Source organism: Mus pahari, chromosome 4, assembly GCF_900095145.1.
Source record: "Mus pahari chromosome 4, PAHARI_EIJ_v1.1, whole genome shotgun sequence".
Taxonomy (NCBI): Eukaryota; Metazoa; Chordata; class Mammalia; order Rodentia; family Muridae; genus Mus; species Mus pahari.
Genome location: NC_034593.1, coordinates 3,747,476 through 3,767,846, shown reverse-complemented (window position 1 = coordinate 3,767,846; position 20,371 = coordinate 3,747,476). Strand labels below are relative to the sequence as shown.

Sequence of the window (20,371 nt, the reverse complement as noted above, 5' to 3'; positions counted from 1 at the left end):
TGTGTGCGTGTGTGTGTATGTGTATGCACACACGCATGTTATTACTTTCATGGCAGTTGGGATGCCTGGTAATTGATACATACCATGGTGTAACAGTCATTTCTAAGAACATGGAGGTACAATATCCCTCTAGACTACATTATTAATGCAATTATTATAATATACCTAAACATTCCACGTCCTATATAAGAGTTCACAATTATTCTAAGAATCCAAAGTAATAATAAATATGCTAAAATAAACCTGGTTTACTTGAAGAAGAAAAACAAAGTAACCCTCTAATGTGACAATAAAATTATTTAAATTAGGGATTCTTCCATATTAGGAAATTTTTAAATTTCTGCTAAATGTAAGAACTGAGCATGTTACCAGAAGCATAGGCATTTAATTGCCTGTCAGTAGTTGGGATTGTAGCATTCTTGGATATTGGCATAGCTTTATTATGAGTTCTGATTCTCTATGATCAATGCAAGTCAAGACTTGTTCATGCTGATGAATTTTTCCACAGGACATAGCAGGGTGATTCTTCTGTGACTCAGAAGGTAATCTTTGACTACATCAAATTCTAGACTGACTGGAACAGTTACTGTTGTCCAAGAGTGCAAAACAACTGGGTATCTTCAAATAGAAATTGGATAACACAAAGGGAAGCTACCAAGACATTTAAGCAGAATGTTTTCAATTTTTTTCAAATTGTTTTTTATGAAAAATTTGTTGTAGGAACAATTTCTCTGACTTAAACAGCAGACATTTAAAGTATAGTCCTTTCCCAACTCTAGTATATATTTTAAAAGTCCTGACTGGAGACATATATTCATTAGCACACAGAAGAACCAAGTAAAGCAAACTTACTACTCCGCAGCTGTTTTTTCTAAAAGGTAACAGAGCAATACTGGACCAAGCGATGCCAGCAGTGTAAACGTGAGTGTGCAGGGAATAAGTCAAAGAGTCAAAAATTATTGATACATAACAGATTCTTATTGTTGAGAATTATAAAAACTGAAATTGACCTGAAGAGACTATAAGAAAAATAGCAGGTCATTTTAGATTCTTGATTTCATTCTTCCTGCTATTTGACAACTGGATTGTTATTATATTTTTAAATATGCTTAAATTCATCTCAGAACTGAAAACTTCTATCGTACCTGATATGCTCATGAAACTTGGGCCCACTCCTTTCATCACTACCAAACATCTCTGAAAATTTGCCTCAACTTCCTTGCCTCAGTTCATGCCCCACAGATATCGACACTAGTCTCTCTGTATGGTGTCTTCAGGACTAACCCATCCAAGGGAGTGTGAGCTTCAGTCAGTTCCCTTTTCAGGCTTTGTGGATTTTGAAAATTCTGATTACTGACTGTTTTAAAGTGTGTCCTCCTATCTTCCTGAGGTGCTGGCTTTCCTACTTGTCTGTCATTATATTGGCTTTGTGGTGGGCACAGATTTTGTTTCTCTGTCTAGTCTGTAAGGCTTGAGTCTAAATATCTCTCTCCACATGCATTACCTCTTCATTCTTCTAGCATTTAAGTTTCATTATTTTCTGTAACTTCATTATTTTCCATGGCTATAGCCATCCATGATATGTTACATTTATATCTCAGCAGCAGAGCTGCTAATCTCTCATTGTATTGTCAGAGAAAAAAAAAATTTCTTTCCGAGTCACATAGTGGTCAAAGCACCTGCCCTGGATTTCATTCCATGAGACTAAATATGTTTTATTATTGAACTTCCATATGTCTTCCACAAAAATAAATAGCTTCATGAAACATTTTTTACAGAGGTTTAGAAACATGGTTCTCAGTTTCTTTTGTGTTATTAGCAAAACCTGACAAAATTGCCTGGACATTATTTACATGTGATAGGAATAGCAAACATATCCTAGTTATAGCAAAATGATAAATTCCAATCTGGAGTGTAGTGATTTAAACATAGTATCATTGTCAATTTATATTTTATTTCAAAATGCAACAAGAAAAATAACACATAAATAAATGCTAAATTGCCAATTAGTAATGTTCAAAATTCATTCTGTACAAATACTTGAAACTCATATCTGATATAGAATTATATGCTAGGAAATTATTTTCTTACTGGAAAAGTGGATTGATCTTGTACACTCACAATAAAACGGGCTTAAACTCCCTTTACCTTCTGGTTAAAATAGTGCCTCATTATTTCCTTCTCAACACACTGAATTTTTAAATGACACACCCAATATACAATCACCTTAAAAGCATGGATTGCTATCCATAGTGAACTTGCATAGTTAATTCTGCAACTGAATTTGTGAAGCTCAAGGCAAAGCGAAGAGACTCTTTGTCCAAATATAATTTAAAATGTCCCTGGCCACAACAGCTGAGCAAGAATGGATGTCTCAAGCCATAGAACCCAGACACCTATACACCTAATACATCTCTCTGTGTGTGTGTGTGTGTGTGTGTGTGTGTGTGTGTGTGAATATTTCCTATTTTGATATTTTTGTCTAGAAGGATAGGAACTTTAGAAAATATAGCACAATAGAATTTAGATCTCAGAGTGCACTGACAGATAGGCAGACAGATAATTGTCATATTTAATCAGATAAAATAAGTATAGATAATTAATCAAAAAAGTAAATTTTCATCATGGATGTTGGTATATGCATAGTGCCTCCATAGCCAAGAGGTTTTAACAGGGAGTGCCAGTTCAAAGCAGGTCTGCACAACAGAGAGAGGAATAATTAACTATATTGACTAAGAGTTGAAAAGTGCGGAAATTTAAAAAAACATTGCTTATTATTAAAAATTTTCTGCCTTATGTCAGCATCCTATAATGTATTTCAGTATTTCCTTTTACACAGTGTTAATCATTTTGTAATTATTTCTTCATTCATTCTTCCTCCTCCCCCTTTCTCCTCTTCTCCTACCACCCCTCCCCTTCTCTTCCTCTTCATCCCTCCCCCTTCCTCTCCTCCTCTTCCTCCCTCACCTCCCTTCCCCTCTTCCTACTATTACTACCACCACCACTACCAGTACACTGCCACTATTCCTCCTCCTCCTCCTCCTCCTCCTCCTCCACCATCTCTCTTCTTTTTTTGTGATCCTGGAAATGGAATCTAGGGGTTCATGAAAATTAAGCAAGCTCCCAGCCTTTGAGCTATATCCCCAGTCCTGTTTTATTTTGTTACTATTAAAGACATGGTTTCACTCATTCAACAAATCAGGAACTGAACTTTAAATTCTCCCGTCTCTGGTTGAGCAGCTAGAGTTACAGGTACCAGGCCTGGCATATTATTTCATTTATTTAATTATCAACATTCTAAAAATTCATGAAACATCGACCCTTGTCAATCTGTATGTTCAATTTGTATTTAAAAGGCAATAGCTGATTTAAAGAGCTGGGTTGATGTTTTTTTCAAAATGACACTAATTTTCTTAGAATTCTCTCATAATACAATGTAATTCAAAGGTGTCCATTTTCATCTAACCTTTGAAATTCCAAATGCTTTCTAAATATTCTTTTCAGAAGACATTCTTAACACTTAGGGTCAGAGTCCTGTAAAAAAAAAAAAAATTACTTCTCCTTTCCTGGAACTTTAGCTACTTTTGCCTCATTTTACTCAAATTTTGCCTATGCACAAACCTTGTTCTGTCTGCCTTTCTGGTGATTGTACCAGGAAGGAAGGCAGGCTTCCCCGTTTGCGCTCTTTTGATAAAGCCCAACAACAGGTGGGGAAAAAAAAAACATAGAATGTAAGCAGTTGTACATGTACGTGTACCCCATGGTCAGGAAGTTTAACACAGCTGTCACAACCTTAGACATGTTTATAGAGTGAGTCTTTAACTACCCCTGCAGCCTCATCTCCGTCTACCGCTTTCCTCCACATCTGAGTTCCAGTGACATTTTTGGAAGTGTGTGCCTGAGAGGTTCAGTTTCCTGATTTCATTTGCCAGCTCTCCCCGGTTTTCTTTCTCTTTCCTCTCTTTCCTTCTTTTTGTGAACATTTTCCCATGTTCCATCGTTGAAATGCTTTCTCACCATAGTAGCTCTCTTCCATCCTGTCACACTGCAATGCTGGAGTCTCATCCTATTCTAGATAGCCCTTCTCTGTGGATGGGAGCTGTCTGCAGGCCAGGGCTGCAGTGCGGACAGCAGGTACTGTTAAACCTCCTGATGCTTTGAGCAGGATGAAAGGCAAAAGAGACAACAGAGAGGTCTATAAACAGCCCTGCAGTCACCCGGTAGGATTTATTTTGGAAGTGCACTAAAACAACAGGTTTTACATTGAACGTGGAAAGTGAGAGTCCCGGCAGAGTCCACAGGTCAGTGCCCAGTTAGAACTCCTATGGTTCACACTCTAAATGCACAGGCAGTTGTCCTCTCACTCCTTCCTCTCTGCCTCTTTTCACTGCTAACAGACAGAATCTGAAGCTCCTGTCCAGATATCAGTATAGGAGCCACAAACTCCAGATCCCTTTCTGAGGTTGCCCAGAGGGCTAAGAGCACACCCACCGCCACAGGTCGTCTTCCTGGTCGACTGTATCCTCTATCGTTCACAAGGTTCTCTTACACAAGAGATTCCAAGCAGTGTCTTGGAAGCCAGACTGCAGGTGGTTTTTATCCAAATTCAGCCATGTGAACTTAGTTCTGTTACTCAAGGAAGCCTCTGTTCCCATGTGTATCTTTCAACTGCAGATAAGAAAACAGATTGCCTCGGCAGAAAACTCCAGATGCCAAAATACATGTAAATTCCTGACCAAGAGTACTGGCATAGAGCAAATACTAGTTATATGAGAGATACGGTGCTAATCTCAGATCTCTCTTGTTACTGGTTTGCACAACCCACCTTCACCTAAGCAGTGTTTCTCCTGATTATAAGAAACAACACTAAATCAGGAATCACCTCGGTAATTCAGGGCTGTTATTAAAACAAAACAAAAACCTTTAATGAAACAATGACGATGGTTATTAGCTATGTCGGGAGATAACTGTGGGAGATAGAACTTCTATGTACCCCCAACTAATATGAGTTTTGCTTTTCTGAAGCTACCACTTACACACTAGACTGGATGGACTCACAAGAATTATTTGTTCTTAAAATCCCACCTGAGCAGGTGCACTGCACAGATGACAGGGAGAAAAAAAAAACAACAACAACTAGAGAACCTAGAGGGGCAGAGGGCGTGACCCTCTTAATCATCCTTCACTTCCTTTTTTTTTTTTTAAGATGACTTGGCAATGTCAGCCACATCGGCAGCAGCAGAAGCAGGGACGCCTCCTCAATGGAACTGACTTGCAATAACGAGCTTTCTCTGCTGCACATTTGTGGCTTCTGTGGACATATTAGTAACCGGTGGTTTTAGCTCCTAGTCTCCCAGAGTTGCCAGAGCGGTTAGAAGTCATTTGAAAAGCCTATAAGCCGAATCTTTCTGATCCAGAAGGCCAGCTGGCTTCTCCTGAGGTACTTTCAATTCGCAGCAACCACTGATCCTGGTCCAGGTGACTGGGGAAGACGCTAAGGGTATAAACCCAAACATTGAACCTGAAGACCCAGCGCAAAGTAGAAACTGAAAGTACCCTGCTTACTCTGCCGGCAGATCCTACGGAAGTTATGGCAAAGCCAGAGCGCCTGGGTGGCCGGTGATGCATGCGGCCCCTCTTGGGATGGATGGACCAGGCGTGGCGTGGGTGAGAGGAGTCAGCTGCCTGGACTGCCCTGCCCAGCACCTGTTTGCGGCCACTCGGCGGATGACCCGGGACCTGGGAGTGATTATGGGTGGTGAGAGCCCGCTCCTGCTGCAGTCCCAGTCACCATGACTACACCCACCTCCCGCAGACCATGTTCCATGGTAAGCGCTGCTCTGTGGTGCGCACAAGTAGGTGCGCCTAGCGCGCCGGGGACTCTGGGACACTCCGGGAGGTGCCACCCGCCCCTGCGCCTCCGCACGTCCGGGAATAGCCCGGCCTTGCCCTTTGGACAGGCTAAGAGCACGGCCTCTCCCATGGTCAGCCACTACCCGCGCTGAGCTCGGTTGCTCAGAACCATTGGCACCTGGGCGTACAACCCTGGCGGGCGGGGAGGAACAGTTCCCGAGCCGGTTTTCAGATCCCCAGACCCAGAGCTTCAGTGCCGGAGCCGCGAGGCGGTGGCCCCCTGCAGCCAAGACTCAGTAGTCAGTGGCTTTCAGCCACATTTTGTCCCTAGCCAGTACCTCTTCAAAGCAGCCCTTCCTGGCTTCCTGGCTGTGCAGTTACTCACAGGCTGCCTGGGTTCAGGGCGTTGCTGGGCTCTCGCAGCTCAGAACTTCATGGAGAATGAAAGAGTCGCTCCCAGGATGCGCTTTTAAACCGTAAAGGACAGATCATTGGAAAACCCCCTCTTCTCCCCACAGTAAGTTTGGGAGTTTCCGATCCAGGCTGTAAGTTGACTTGTTTGCTGGGAACCCAAGTCCTGGGGCTGAGATTGCAAAAGGCCAGATTTTATTTTCCTTCTATATATTTGCTACTTAAGGGAGACAGAACTGTAAGTACCCATGAGTACGAATTCTTAGCTCCTTGATCAAATCTAATAGGCTTGTATTAGTTTGAAATAAATAAGGATTTAAAATGGACAAGAAAAGAATTGACAGGGGCTGGAATCCATTTGTAGCTAGAACTAATATAATGCTTACAAATGCTGTAAGAGAGAAGATGAGAACAAAATGGAGTGTGAGGAGAGGTTCTACCTAAGGAAATGCAGATGTTTTAAATACTTCCTCAAGCAAGAGAACCTGTGGGGGTGCAGGATCTAGCCTAAGGCTCTTTCCTTTTGCAGCCCCAGGGTATTGTTTTCCTGCCCACTGTTTTAGGTCCAGTTACTTCCCCTCTCTTAGGTACTAGCGAACCAGAACCCCCAGAACCCGACATTTGAGGGAGTATTTATCAGAAACCAAATAAAAGGTGTGGAGACCTGAGAGACTGCCCAAGAAAATGATGGAAGGCTGTTTGCCGGGGTGCCCCTTCAGGAGCCCACTGTACAGTTAGAAATACTGTTTACCTGTCTTCTTTGCAATGCCCTGGCTTCTGAAGTCGCTGCTTTCTGCTTCACTCCTTACTTTAACCCTTGGATTGCCTACAGCCTGGAGAGATAAGCAAAGCAGGGGTGTAATTTAAACGAGGAGGCCTTTGCTGTTGAGATACATCCATATCAGACATGCCTTATTTTCTTAGTAAAGGAAATATGAAAATATTAAACTCGTGAGAGTTAAAGTAAGGGGCTTTTTAAATTTCATTTTCGGTCCAAAATTCACTAGAGGCGTAAACTCCATCAAGGCTGCGTGCTGTGTTTCCACTTTGTTATGTCGGGACACCAAGTAAACAAGGATTCGCTCACTGACCCTCAGTTGTGCTGCCTCATTATATCAGCCTACATTATATTTGTATACTAATAACAGGAAGCAATGAAAAACATAGAGCCTTGAGAATATGGAGGAAGCCTGAAGATCTACCTATAAAAGAGAATTAGAAATTTCATCTCTCTCTTCTTGAACAAAAATGGAAAGTTCTTTTATAAAACCAATCTCCTTGCCCATGGTATGAAGTCTTGGTATCCTGGCTCTTGACAGATTATTTTTAAATTTATTTATTTTTATTCTTTAATCTTTCTTTAAAGTACAGATTTCATACCTCTCCTGGTCTGCCCCCCCCCAACTGCTCTCCATCCCATACCTCCTCCCCAGCCCCCACCTGGCCCCTTTCTCTGAGACCTCATTCCCCTCCCCCCCATCACTAGGCCTCCCCACTCCCTGGGGCCTAAAGTCTCTCAAGGGTTAGGTGCAGCTTCTCTCACTGAGGCCAGACCAGACAGTCCTCTGCTGTGTATGTGTTAGGGACAGATAACTTTATAATGTGTAGAAATATTTACTCTTTCCCTTGAAATAGGAACATAAGCTGTAGTTTCAGATCTTGGCCAAGAAGTCCCTTCATGTAGAAGACAATGAAATTTTGTACTTCCTCTCACTCTCTGTACATGCAGTTATATTGTAGGAAGTGTAATTCGGTAGCTAATAGCAATTCCCTAGGCTCCAGATTCTATACTGTAAACTGCTAGTGACCTGTATATATACATCATGAAGTGGCTATAGAATTGAATTATTAGTTGAAATAGACTTAGGAAAGGACATTGAAAGAACACTTCTTAAGGAGGATGGGCAAGGCCTCAAGGTCTCAACCCTAGACAAACTTTCCAGGCCACAAAGAAATGCTGACAGTGGGAGAAATAGACATCCCCAGAAAGGGAGCACACAAATTGTTTATCCAGTCAGCCCTGAAGACATGTGTGCAAGTAAGATTATATAGACTGAGCAGGTTGTCTGTATGTATTTAGGAAGATAGATACCTAGATAGATAGATAGATAGATAGATAGATAGATAGAGCACAACACTTAATGAAATAAAAGGTCATGAATTTGAAATAGAGCAAGGAAGGATATATATGTGTGTTTAGGGGAAGAAATGGATTGAAGAAATAAAATAATGACTTTTTAATCTCAAAAACTAAGAGAAACTGATAGATGACAGCATATGATGGACTGAGGAAGCCAATTTTACTATGTCCACTTTGACCTCCTAACTTAAGCAGTTGAAGATTGAATGTATTATTTGGCTTACATTTAAAACCAACAAGAATTTTTAGACAGCTATCATTCTGATTTAACCAAATTCCCCACTGAAAACAAATTCTCCAGTTTCAAACCCTGTAAGTGATTTAAAGACAGTACTACAAGCCAACACTTGCCTTGTAATGCTTCTACAGTTTGTTTTATCTGTGACCTAATGAAAAGTTCAGTGGAGGCTGAGGAGTAAGCTATAAATTAAAAGTAACAAAATATGGTAAGTCTGAATTCCGATGCCATTGGGACAACAGTGTTAAGTAAACCTTCAAACCAGAAAAATATTAACTTGTTACTGTGCTTGTATGTGGAAGAAATAACTGTAACCACAGAACAAAGTTCACACTACTGATGGAACCCATGGGATATGCATCATACATTAAGAGAGCCTTGAAGGTTTTCATTTTAGAGATCAGGTCCAGGAAGTTGAAATGAAACTCAGCTATGTAGTCAGTTACACAAAATCCTAAATTCTCTATACTCTAAATCCCCTTGTTGATAATATGTGTTATTTATATGTACTATAAAATATTAAGTATATATTATAATATATTAAAATATGTGTTGTACTGCTTTGCTCTGTCAGCAGCTACTTGATTAAAATAGTCTACAAATGAAGGGCTATATTGTAAAAAATAGTTTAGAATTGAAAATTTCATGTAGCACACACATGCAATGAATATTCCATCAAAGCAAGTATGAAGCAATGAGAAAGTGCTGCCCAGTGAGGTGTAAGTTCACATCATTCTGGGAAGCATGCATCTCAGAAGAAAAAAGGCAAGAAGAAAACTGACAATCTTGGAAAGTATGACAAATGAATTTATTAAAACAGAAAACAGGCTTTGAAATGACTTTTAGATATAGATGCAAATTAATCTCTTTTCACTAACCATCATCACTTTCTTCTTTGAGCTCAAGTCACATCCCCTATCTCTTTCATTTGTCTGGTCCCCCCAAACCATAATTTTTAGGGACCTATAAGGCAAAAGATGAAATAAAAAGCCTGTTGCTACAAAAATTTAGATGCCTATAATACAATTGAATAGTAATCGATACCTGTGTGTCCCAGGTGAAGAGCGGTAATAGGAGAAGATGGATGAATGGTGTTATGAGAAAGTGCCTTTCAAACAGCAGACCAGATGTTATCGATCGATTATGGGTATTTAAAAGTGATTGTCATTTTCTCCCCCTCTTGAAGCAGATATAGATCAGATTAAGCCAGATTAAAAGTAGATAAATGCAGTTTTATTAGTAATCCACTCTCTGGTGGGTTCATCAATCCCACAGGCGAAGTCACACATCCAGGCTAAAGCAAGGGGGTTTTATAGAGCTTAAGCAAGGAGTGGTGACGTACCGGAAGGAGATGGGATGGTGTCCATACATGGTCAAAAACTGAGCCCCTGGGTGGGCACTCTGGAGTGTGTTGCGGGAAACTCAGGGATGAGGAGTGGTGACTTGTTAGCCTAGAGCTTTTTGGTTTTGTTTTTGCTTTTCCCAAGCAGGGGTTCTGGGTGCAGGCAGGGTTGGGGAAAGGAGAGTAGCTTCCAAGTGGGGTTTCCCTGCTTGTTCAGAACATGAGCAGGAGTTCCAGCCTAACATCCCGACCTCTTTGGGTATAGGGGCACTGATTCAGATCCAGCTACTTTCTGCTGAAGAGGGAGGGAGAGTTGGGAGCAGGTGGAATCATACTCACCCAGAGGCATGGTGTAGGAGCATTTGGTTGGTTGTTACTTTGAAACTTTTATGAATCCATTCCTGGATGAAGAGTAGGTAGCAAGGTGCTAGGAAGAATGAGCCTAGCCATGTGAAGAGTAAGAGTGTTAGAAAGAATTGAATGGAGATGTGTCTTAGCTGTATGGTGGGGACTCTTTAGACAATTTGTGGAGTGACTTGGTCCAGGTCTTCAGGAGGCCAGACTCATTGATGTAAGAGTAGCAGGAACATGCAGGTACCACCCTTACCAGTCATGAGGCTAGTTTTAGGGCCATTGAAACCTATAAGAATCTTATTAATTTTACAGAGAAAGACAGACAGACAGAGACAGACAGAGACAGAGATTTTAGACATGTTAGGCAGCAGACTTACACCTTTTTTGTCATAGTACAGGCTTGGGAAACATTAAATTTTGATTACTATTAAACCTTTGAATTTTGAATTCTTAATATAACAACAGTAACATAGCTAGGGGAAGAATCTGAAGCATTTTTTAAAAAACTGTATCTTAAGTCACTTTTTCTCTTTTGTCTTTTAACCTTTATAACTTGCATTCATTAACTTAAAAACATCTTTTATACTATAAAAGCACTTTCTTAGATCCTTTGAATTTAAACTTTTATATCCTCAGACCCCCCCCTATGGATTTTGTATCTCTTTTTATCCAGCTATTTACCATGAGTCATAGGTAGGTGATCATTGAGAGCAGTCATTGCAAAGTGAGTTCCTTTAGATAAAGGAATATTGAAAATTTTATGTTGAATTTTTGAGTCTAATAATGAGATAAATTGTGTTTAGCCATAGTGGTGGCAGGTCTTGGAGAGTGAGGTTTGAAGACTGACTTTTACACGTGAAGAGGACTGGGAAGGTGGCTGAAGCCTTGGTTTCTGCTGAAATGAATCTTCAAACCCATCACAGTCCTAAGAAGGACCAATTTTATCTGAGTAAGGAGGAACTGCAAGGGCAAGCAGTTTCTGAGTCTATTAAAAATGACACAGATTTACAGGACTACCTGGACAGTCAGTCATCCAAGGATTCTCTGTGGTCAGTGGGTCATCCATTTTGGCTATCAGACCAAGAAAATCTGGCAGACTTTGTGTGTGTGTGTGTGTGTGTGTGTGTGTGTGTGTGTGTGTGAATCAAGACTGTGAGAAAAAGACTGCCCTACCTTGTCTAGGCAAGTGAGTCAGTCGACTTCCCAGTGTCCTACCGGTCCACAGTGTAGCCTGTGTGCTGTCAACAGTCACAGCAAAGGACACTTTATAGCAAGCAAGCTTCAGACAGAGGTTCTTCTGTGCCATGTTCTTTGGAGGAAATCAGGGGTGCTATAAGGAGCTGGTGTGTCTCTGTTATGAAAAGCTTTTTTATTAAATATTTTAAATGCCATATTTTATAGAACTCTGACGTGTCTGAGAACCATTTGTGTATCTACAGTATATCTAAATAGACAAATGTTTGTTTTTTGGCTATTCAATTTTTGTTTAACTTTGAAAATATACATAGGAGGCTAAATAAAGCTTATTTTGGTAACTAACCATAATTATAAGTGTAGTTATGAAAATATTAAAGAATATGATTATTAATGAGGTAACTGATAACTAACTTGTATGTTTTAATAATGTTCAACAGCTTATAATAAGTGCTGTATGTTATATTCATCCTGAAGGCAGTGTTAGGACAGAAAAGGCTTACTAAGTTGGGAAAATGTCTCAGGAGCCCTTCATGGGTCTAAGGAAAAAGAGTCGCTATGGCTCAGGCCTAGGTTTCAGGAAGTTGTAGTTCCTGGAGGAATAGGAGTGACCATTAAGTTAATGGGTGTGGGAGAGGCTGATGTGCTCAGTGTATGAGCTTTGAGGTCTCCTTACAGGCCAGGCTGGACTGTGCAGAGTGGATAGGGTGGACATGGGAGTGAGCGTAGCCTTGCCCTATTGGCGAGGAGAAAAGCCAGGTTACCAGGAGGAAGAGGAGGGCTGATGGAGCTTTACTAGAGCACAGGCAAATTGAAAGGATGGATGCTGCAGGATTACAAGAGCCAGGGCCATGTGGAACACACAGCAGGCTAAAGAATAGGACTTCAGAATTTAGAATCAAATTTCCAGACATTTTAGGAGGGTTAGATTAACAGCATGGTTTGGAGCAACCACTGCAGTTACAAAAGGGTGACTGTGTCAAAGGGAAGAAGTGGGGAGAGACTGGGCTCTGTCAATAGAGGGGATTTGGGACCCAGGTCCTTGGTGGCAAAGGGTCTTTTGGAGTGACCATCCTTGCTGGTAGGACCAGAGCCTTAGAATGTTGGCTACAGAGGAAGGGACAAGGGTGTGGTTCCCAATAAACCTGGCCAGAAGGGATTCAGATCACTTGCCCACATATCAGAAGAAATGTTACGATTAAGATCATTAAGATCGTGGAGAGTTTTAACATCAAGAATGCTCTCTTGTGGCCATTTCCTGAAGCCAGGCCATAGAACAAAGTCTGAGACAGTCCTAATTTGGACAAAGTTTGTAGCAGGCACCCCAGCAGTGTCTGAGGATTGGGTTTGCAATCTGTGTTGTCCATCTCCCAGACTTGTGGAGACCTATGATGTACTGTCCCACTTGGTAGCCTGGGGTAAAACGGTGAGGAGTAAAGAAACCTTGTAAAGGATATCTCTGAATCCAAATACTAGGCCATGGTTTGGCGGGGATCTCAGTAAGTTCAAAATTGATCACTACAGATGAAGAGGGAAAGAGAGAGAAAGGAGCAGACCCCATGCAGCTATGGTCCCTGCCCGCTGGGCTGGGAGCTCAAATTCTCCCGGATTTCTGAACCAAGATGATAAGGAATTTTCTCTCCACCCATGAAGCAGATCTAGGCCAGATTTGACGAGATAAAAAGTAGATAAAGGCAGGTTTATTGGATGGCCACTCTCAAGTAGGTTCACCGGCCTTACAAGTGGAAGTCCGTCAAGTCCTATATCTGGGCTAAAAACCAAGGAGGTTTTATAGAGTTTAGCTCAGGAGTGATACCATGCCAGCTAGCAACTGGGATGCTGTGCATACATGGTCAAAAACTGAGAGCAAAGGAGTGATGGCTCTTTTCTGTGCTTAGCACGATTTCGTTGCCTGTAGTTCTTTGTCTATAGTTGTAGCTCTGTGAGATTCTGTAACTTCAACCAAGCGCGCTTTCTTTACTTGTTAAAAAAAAAAGGGGGGGATACTAGGATGATAGTTTATGGTGAATATTCTTGCCTTTTTAATACCATGGATAACAGTATAATAGATTGCATCCTATGATATCCTTACATTCTTTTTTTTTTTTCTTGGATTTTTTTCTTTTCTTTTTTAAAATTTTTTATTAGATATTTTCTTCATTTACATTTCAAATGCTATCTAAAAAGTCCCCTATACCCTCCCCCCCGCCCTGCTCCCCTACCCACTCACTCCCACTTCTTGGCCCTGGCATTCCCCTATACTGGGCATATATAGTTTGCAAGACCAAGGGGCCTCTCTTCCCAATGATGGCTGACTAGGCCATCTTCTGTTACATATGCAGCTCGAGACATGAGCTCTGGGTGTATTGATTAGTTCATACTGTTGTTCCTCCTATAGGGTTGCAGACCCCTTCAGCTCCTTGGGTATTTTTTCTGCCTCCTCCATTGGGGGCCCTGTGTTCCCTCCTATAGATGACTGTAAGCATCCACTTCTGTATTTACCAGGCACTAGCATAGCTTCACAGGAGACAACTATATCAGGGTCCTTTCAGCAAAATCTTGCTGGTATATGTCTGTGTTTGGTGGCTGATTATGGGATGGACCCCTGAGTGGGGCAGTCTCTGGATGGTCCATCCTTTTGTCTTAGCTCCAAACTTTGTCTCTGCAACTCCTTCCATGGATATTTTATTCCCTATTCTAGGGAGGAATGAAGTATCCACGTGTTGGACTTCCTTCTTGATTTTCTTGTGCTTTGGTAATTGTATCTTGGGCATTCTAGGTTTGTGGGCTAATATCTACTTATCAGTGAGTGCATATTAAGTGACTTCTTTTGTGATTGGGTTAACTCACTCAGGATGATATCCTCCAGATACATCCATTTGCCCAAGAATTTCTGTAAGCTGTTTCCAATGTCAATTCCTTGGGTTTACAGAAATATTGTTTAGACTCTTAAATAGAGAAGATGCACATAAAATGCTGAACATTGGGATTTTATAATGTTAATTTGGGAAAATCAGGGTAAGTATATTTTCAACATAAGTGAGTTCATGGAAAAATAAAAGCAAGACTCATGAATATATAGGTGGTTTAATGTTTTTATGTACCAGCGGTTTCCATCTTAATTATTTACTCCAAGTGATTCCATTTATCATCTCCTTCCTTTTAATTAAACAGTTCACTCTGATTGGCATGATTTACTGAATGTAGTCATAAACGCCAACTGAGAGGTCATGAGTCTATTGTGTGAGCTTTTCCTAACGGGGAGGGAATTTAAAGAGACGTATGCTTGAACAGAATCTAGGTCTTTGGGAAAATAGATACACAAAATAATGACATAAGGGAAAGAGTTTTCAAACATGATATAACATGAGCAGATTAGGGCAAAGTCCATCATTACAAAGAAACGCCATGGTGCAAGCACCAAAGAGGTGACCACACTTCACATTGCTCTTCCAGAAAAAAACAAAAACAAAAACAAAAACAAAAACAAAACAGGATTTACCTTCATGGGGATCATGGTTTCTGTGCAACTGAACATTCACATGACATCTTTCATGTATGTTAAACAAGATATAACTTTAAGAAACCTTAATAAACCAGAGCATACCTCTCTTATTGTATCTATGTTTTCTTTCAGGGATGTTTAACATAAATGCAACTACAAAGCTGTTACCCTTCCCCATCGGATACCTCTCAGAAATTTCTGATTTTATCCTAGCAGTTCTGCATAAATGTGGATACAACCTATACATCAACAAAGGCCTAATCTTAGCCTGGCTGCTACACTACCTTAATTGTGATAAGTTTCATTGTGTAGCTCCGTGCTATGGCAGAATTAGATATCTTTTTAAATTATTGGACATAGATGTTCAATCCCACCTCATGTAACATGCTGGGCCATCTAGCCTGTGCTCATCAATTGCTGGGTTCAGTTTCTTTTAGATATATCTTTGGAATTCCTCCACTGATCCTTGTTCTGCTGCCTGCCACGTCATCTGAGTGCCACATTAAAGACAAAGAAGGTAAAGCATATGAGAGTGTGCTGATGATCAGCATCGATGAATTGGTACGTGTTGTTTTGTTTTCCTTACATTGTCACTTATGGGGAAATTTGAAATATACTTTTGGTATGCATTTCTATTATCATATATCAATTGTACTTGCTGACAAGAAAGGAGGCAAGTATGGAATAGTATACAGTGAACAAGGAACTATACCCCTTTCCTTGGTGGCATTACTTTGTCCTTTAGGAATACATCATACCCATTTAGGGCTTGGTTGCATTCTTTTCCAAATAAGTGGAATCTATCATCACTCCCTGTGTTTGTGTCCCTCCTGTTTATCCTATTCATCTTGGAATGTGCTTTACATTAGGAGACAAAAAAATAACAGAATATAACATCTAAAAACTGGTGCGAAGTAACACAGTTACTTTATCTTAAGTGTATAGTTGCATATAAATCCAGGTGTATAGTTTTTACTGTGTATAGCAAATTTTTTTCTCTAAGTTAAGGCTCACTTGTTGAGAATAGATTGTTTCCTTAAATAATGGGTTTTATATCTTGGAGAAGATTTTCAGTATGGATCATTTGAGGAAAGGTACAAAACTCTCCTTGCCCATTGCAATTCTAGGCATTAGAATGTAGAGGATGTGTTACAGTAGATGAACCAATTTATGAACTCATTTCAGATTTTATTCTCTGTGTTATGCAATTTTTTTGGATGGGCCATATCAGCATAGTACTGCATACCATAGATTCACTGCTGTCCTCTCCCCCATCTCTCTCATGTTCAACCACCATATCCTCCACCTCATCTCATGTTCAACCACCCCATCCTCCCCTCCCTCCCTTGAATCTTCAGCATCTGCTGACCTATTTACTGTCCTTCAAGTTTTTCCTAGAATGGTAGCAAGTTACAATCATGTTCTTATGTAAACCTTTTAAACTTGGTTATTTCACTTATATATGTGAGTCAAATTCTTCCTTATAATGTATACAATATCTTGTTGTCATCTACACATCTTATTTGCTGATGCCTACAAATCTACATCTTTAAAATACAGTTTCTTAGCCATTACCTAAGAAATCTCTCCAGGTGATTGTACCTTCCTTTGATTTCTTTCATTAGAGTTCTGTATCCATCCACATACATATCCCATCCATACCTGTACTGATATAGTCCATATATTAGCAGGATTCCTAATAATGCTCGTTTTCATTTCAAATTATAATTATTCATTGTCATTATTATACAGACATGGTTTTGGTTTGTTAACCTTGTATCTTGGCAATCTTTAAAATGACTACTTTGTTCCAGGAGTTTGTTGCTGAAGACATTTCTTTGGGGTTTCTACATAGACAATAAAGTAACATGTAAAAATTATCATGTAAGGTTGATTTAATAAATTATATTATCTTTTTAATCAGACTGAAGTCTTATGTGACAAAGTTCCTTCCAAATGTTCATAAGACATTGTTTAGGGTCCCTCTCTTCTATATAATTCCATTGAAGTGGGTTGATATCTTGGGAAAATGGTTTGCCCCTTGAAGAGGTGTAGAAATGACAAGCGTTTACTGAAACCTGGCACACAAAGTTCCATGCTGTTTGCTGAGTGACAGAGAAAAGGGCGCCTACTAAACAGTAATTTCCTCATTTTATATTTCATCATATTTGGATACTGAGTACATTAAATTGATCTTTTTTATAAAAAGGTATGACAGTTTCAATTCTATTTTGTGCGCACAGAAGTAAATAGTAGTATTTCAATACTCTTGTCTGGTGTTGGTAAATTCCGCCAGTTTTTGCTTTTGTAGAAAGACTTATTTCTCCATCATTTATAGATTATAGAGTTGATGGATAATAGTTTTGGTTGCCTGGTTTTTTTTGTCAGTTTTAATATTTCCTTCTATTTCCATATGGCATATATGACTTTTCTGGAAAATCTGCTGTCAGTCTAATGGTGTTTTGGTTTATATGTGACATTTTACCTGCACTATTTTTGAATTCTGTATGTCTCATACTTTCACATTTTTCATACAAAAATATACAGGAAAAGCTCTTTTTTGAATGAGTCTAGTCAAGGTCCTTTGAGCTTCTTGGATCCAGCAGCCTGAGTCTACACAGGAAGATATAGAAACTCTTTGGCTTCCATATTATTAAATGATGTCTTCATGCTTTCTGTGTATGTGTTCTCCTAGAACCTCTGTAACACAAATTGTTCTCTTAATGTTATCTTGAATATTTTAATATTTATTCATACTTTATTTGTCCTTTTTATTGCTTTCATTTTTTCTTTTTTCTTTATTCTGTCTTCCAAGTTTAGAGATTTATGTTTATGTTGCTTTCTATGTTTCTTTAAATTTAAGGCAGAAGAAATCTTAAAACTCCTAAGATTTCTGATGACTTGATATTTCTTTTCTCATTTCATCGTCACCTATCCACATCCTCTTGTATTTCACTGAGATGCTTTAACTTCCTTCTTTTGATATTTTTCAGGCTGTTTATAGATTTTCTTCTAATTGGGATCTATTGCTAGAGAAAAAAAAAATCTCTTCTCATTGAAGTCATCCAAGCCATAGATTCTTGGCTTTTTATGATCCTTCGGTCCCTACAGTGATGTTTGCATATGTAATAAAACACTTATTTTATTGAGTATTTTCTGTGTGAGAATAATGTTTTCATTTAAATAAGTATGGTATCAGTTGATCCTTTGCCTGAGTCCAGATGACATTACAAGTTCAATGTCCATATGATTTCTTTAGGTATCACCAACATCAAAGAGTCTATGAGTACCTTAATGGTCTAGATTGAAGAGACTCATGAATGAAGTGCTTCATCTTTTCAGATAATGTAAACTTGCAAGTGTATATCCCAGACCTACAGAACCAAGCGCTTTGGCCCTTTGATATGTGAAGGCAGCAGTCATGGTCCTGTTGGTGCACGATCTGTAGAACTGTCTCCAGGTTCTATAAGACAAGAAATGGCAAGTGTTGCGGACATACTCATGTCTCTGAAGCTTCAGGAAATAGAAAGTTATCTTCTCCAATTTCTATAGAAGGAACATATTGATGTTCTTGTGTGAGATACTGGCAAATGCAGTCTTTGGGTTACAATACAAGAAGGGTCTCTTTTAAGGAATGTGTGCGACAAGCACAATTTTTTGTACCATCAGCTTTGGTCAAAGTAGATCGACCATGGGAGAGATTATCTTTAGGTTTTATGGGAACAAGTGTAAATAATACAACAAGTTGTGATACTGGTGGCTGGTGTCAAGGAGGTTAAGATATTTAATACTTTTAGGTCTAGCTCAGAAAATATCCGTAAATTGCATTTAGACTTGTGACATCCTTGCCATATAGCGTGTGTGTGCATATAAACACACGCACACACCTTCCCAAGTTCAATATATATATATCATATAGGCTTCAAAACCTAGGTCATTAATTGAATAAGAGAACTTTAATACATTAAAGGATGAATAAAAGTAGTGATGGAGTTTGTAGATCGGATGGTCACAGTTCTTGGACTGCAAAATGTGAATGGGATTGTTGCAGTGTCTTTCAAATCAAATGAAAGCAATTTATCAGACTTGTAGGATTCTGAAACTTTACGATGCTGAGAGATCTGTTGTCTGTCCTGTGAAATACAACAGCACCATTGCTTCTGATGGGGTCATAGGCCCTCATACCATCCCCTAGGTATGCTCTGTATCAAATTAAAGGGACAGTTGACATACCTGGCTAATTCCTGATTTTAGAGAAAATGCTCTGTTTTTCTGCACTTAATATATAAGTGATTATAAGTTTGATTATGTTTGTTGTAGACTTTTCATGAACTATCAGTAAGTTTTTGATATGACTAAGTTTACAGTCTTCTATAACAGTATATTATCCATTAAAACCACTTTGTTTAATTCTAACTTGTATGATTACACTATTTAATTCTTTGTCATTATAACAGGCTTTTGGTTACATTTTAAAATAGCATGACTACTACAAATGTCCACTGTCTAAGAATGGTTGGATCTAATTACTGTCGACAAATAGTTGTCTTGATGTTACAAATTATGATATAATGATTGATACAGTTATAACATGTCTTTGCCTCTATTTTTGTTCTGGTAAATATAACAGATTGAATCTTATTCTTTGCACTTATAGATTTTTAATAGCTTTTTATCCACAGTTTTCCTACAAACTTCAAAATAGCAATTAATTCAAATATGATTAGAAATTTCTAGTAACCTCTACTGCATATACTAGTGAACTAATTATCACTTATGGTCTCTTCTTGTGTTTACTGTATGTTAGTTAATTCATTAGCATTTGGCCTAACATTGAATCCTGACCTCCTGGGTTACCCTTAATACTCCACTCTTCTTCCTCTCACTCATCATGAAATTCCACAGTTTAGTACATTTCCTTACCATTTGTTTTTCCAATAAATTATCAGGGAAGGTAACCTCCCCATCTCCCCAAGACTTGTTCCACAGCAGTATTGGCTCACTCCCAGCCTCTGCAGTGCATCCATCCTCTTTCTGACATTTGAGTATCTTTCCTAAATTCAGACGGGATCCTATCTCTCTTTTGGAAGAAAAACACTCCATTGTATTTAACAACTCTTTCAAACTCTGGCTTCAAACTTGCATTTGATTGATTTTCTCACAGAGCAGTTAAAGAAACTATTACTTAAAATTGTGCCTAAATATGGATAGCAAGTTAGGATAGGTAAAACCATTTAACAAATAATAATAATAATAATAATAATAATAATAATAAGAATAAGAAGAAGAAGAAGAAGAAGAAGAAGAAGAAAAAGAAGAAGAAGAAGAAGAGGA

General features: G+C 39.2%; 1 protein-coding gene and 1 long non-coding RNA gene across 3 annotated transcripts in view; one reads left to right on the top strand and one right to left on the bottom strand.

Moving 5' to 3' along the window:
* Positions 1-20,371, bottom strand: part of LOC110321007 — an 88,696-nt gene that overhangs the window by 44,869 nt on the left and 23,456 nt on the right. The window contains exon 2 of the long non-coding RNA XR_003843669.1: positions 7,016-7,097. This is a non-coding gene — a long non-coding RNA (uncharacterized LOC110321007). The remainder of the gene's footprint in view (positions 1-7,015; positions 7,098-20,371) is intronic.
* Positions 5,707-20,371, top strand: part of Il7 (interleukin 7) — a 40,606-nt gene continuing 25,941 nt past the window's right edge. The window contains exons 1-2 of one of the 2 annotated variants that reach the window (XM_021197088.2): positions 5,707-5,828; positions 15,465-15,598. In XM_021197088.2, the coding sequence (XP_021052747.1) occupies positions 5,819-5,828; positions 15,465-15,598 (144 nt within the window). In that variant the 5' untranslated portion in view covers positions 5,707-5,818. Of the gene's footprint in view, positions 5,829-6,289; positions 6,371-15,464; positions 15,599-20,371 lie in introns of those variants that run through there. The other variant, XM_029537188.1, reaches the window with a different exon arrangement.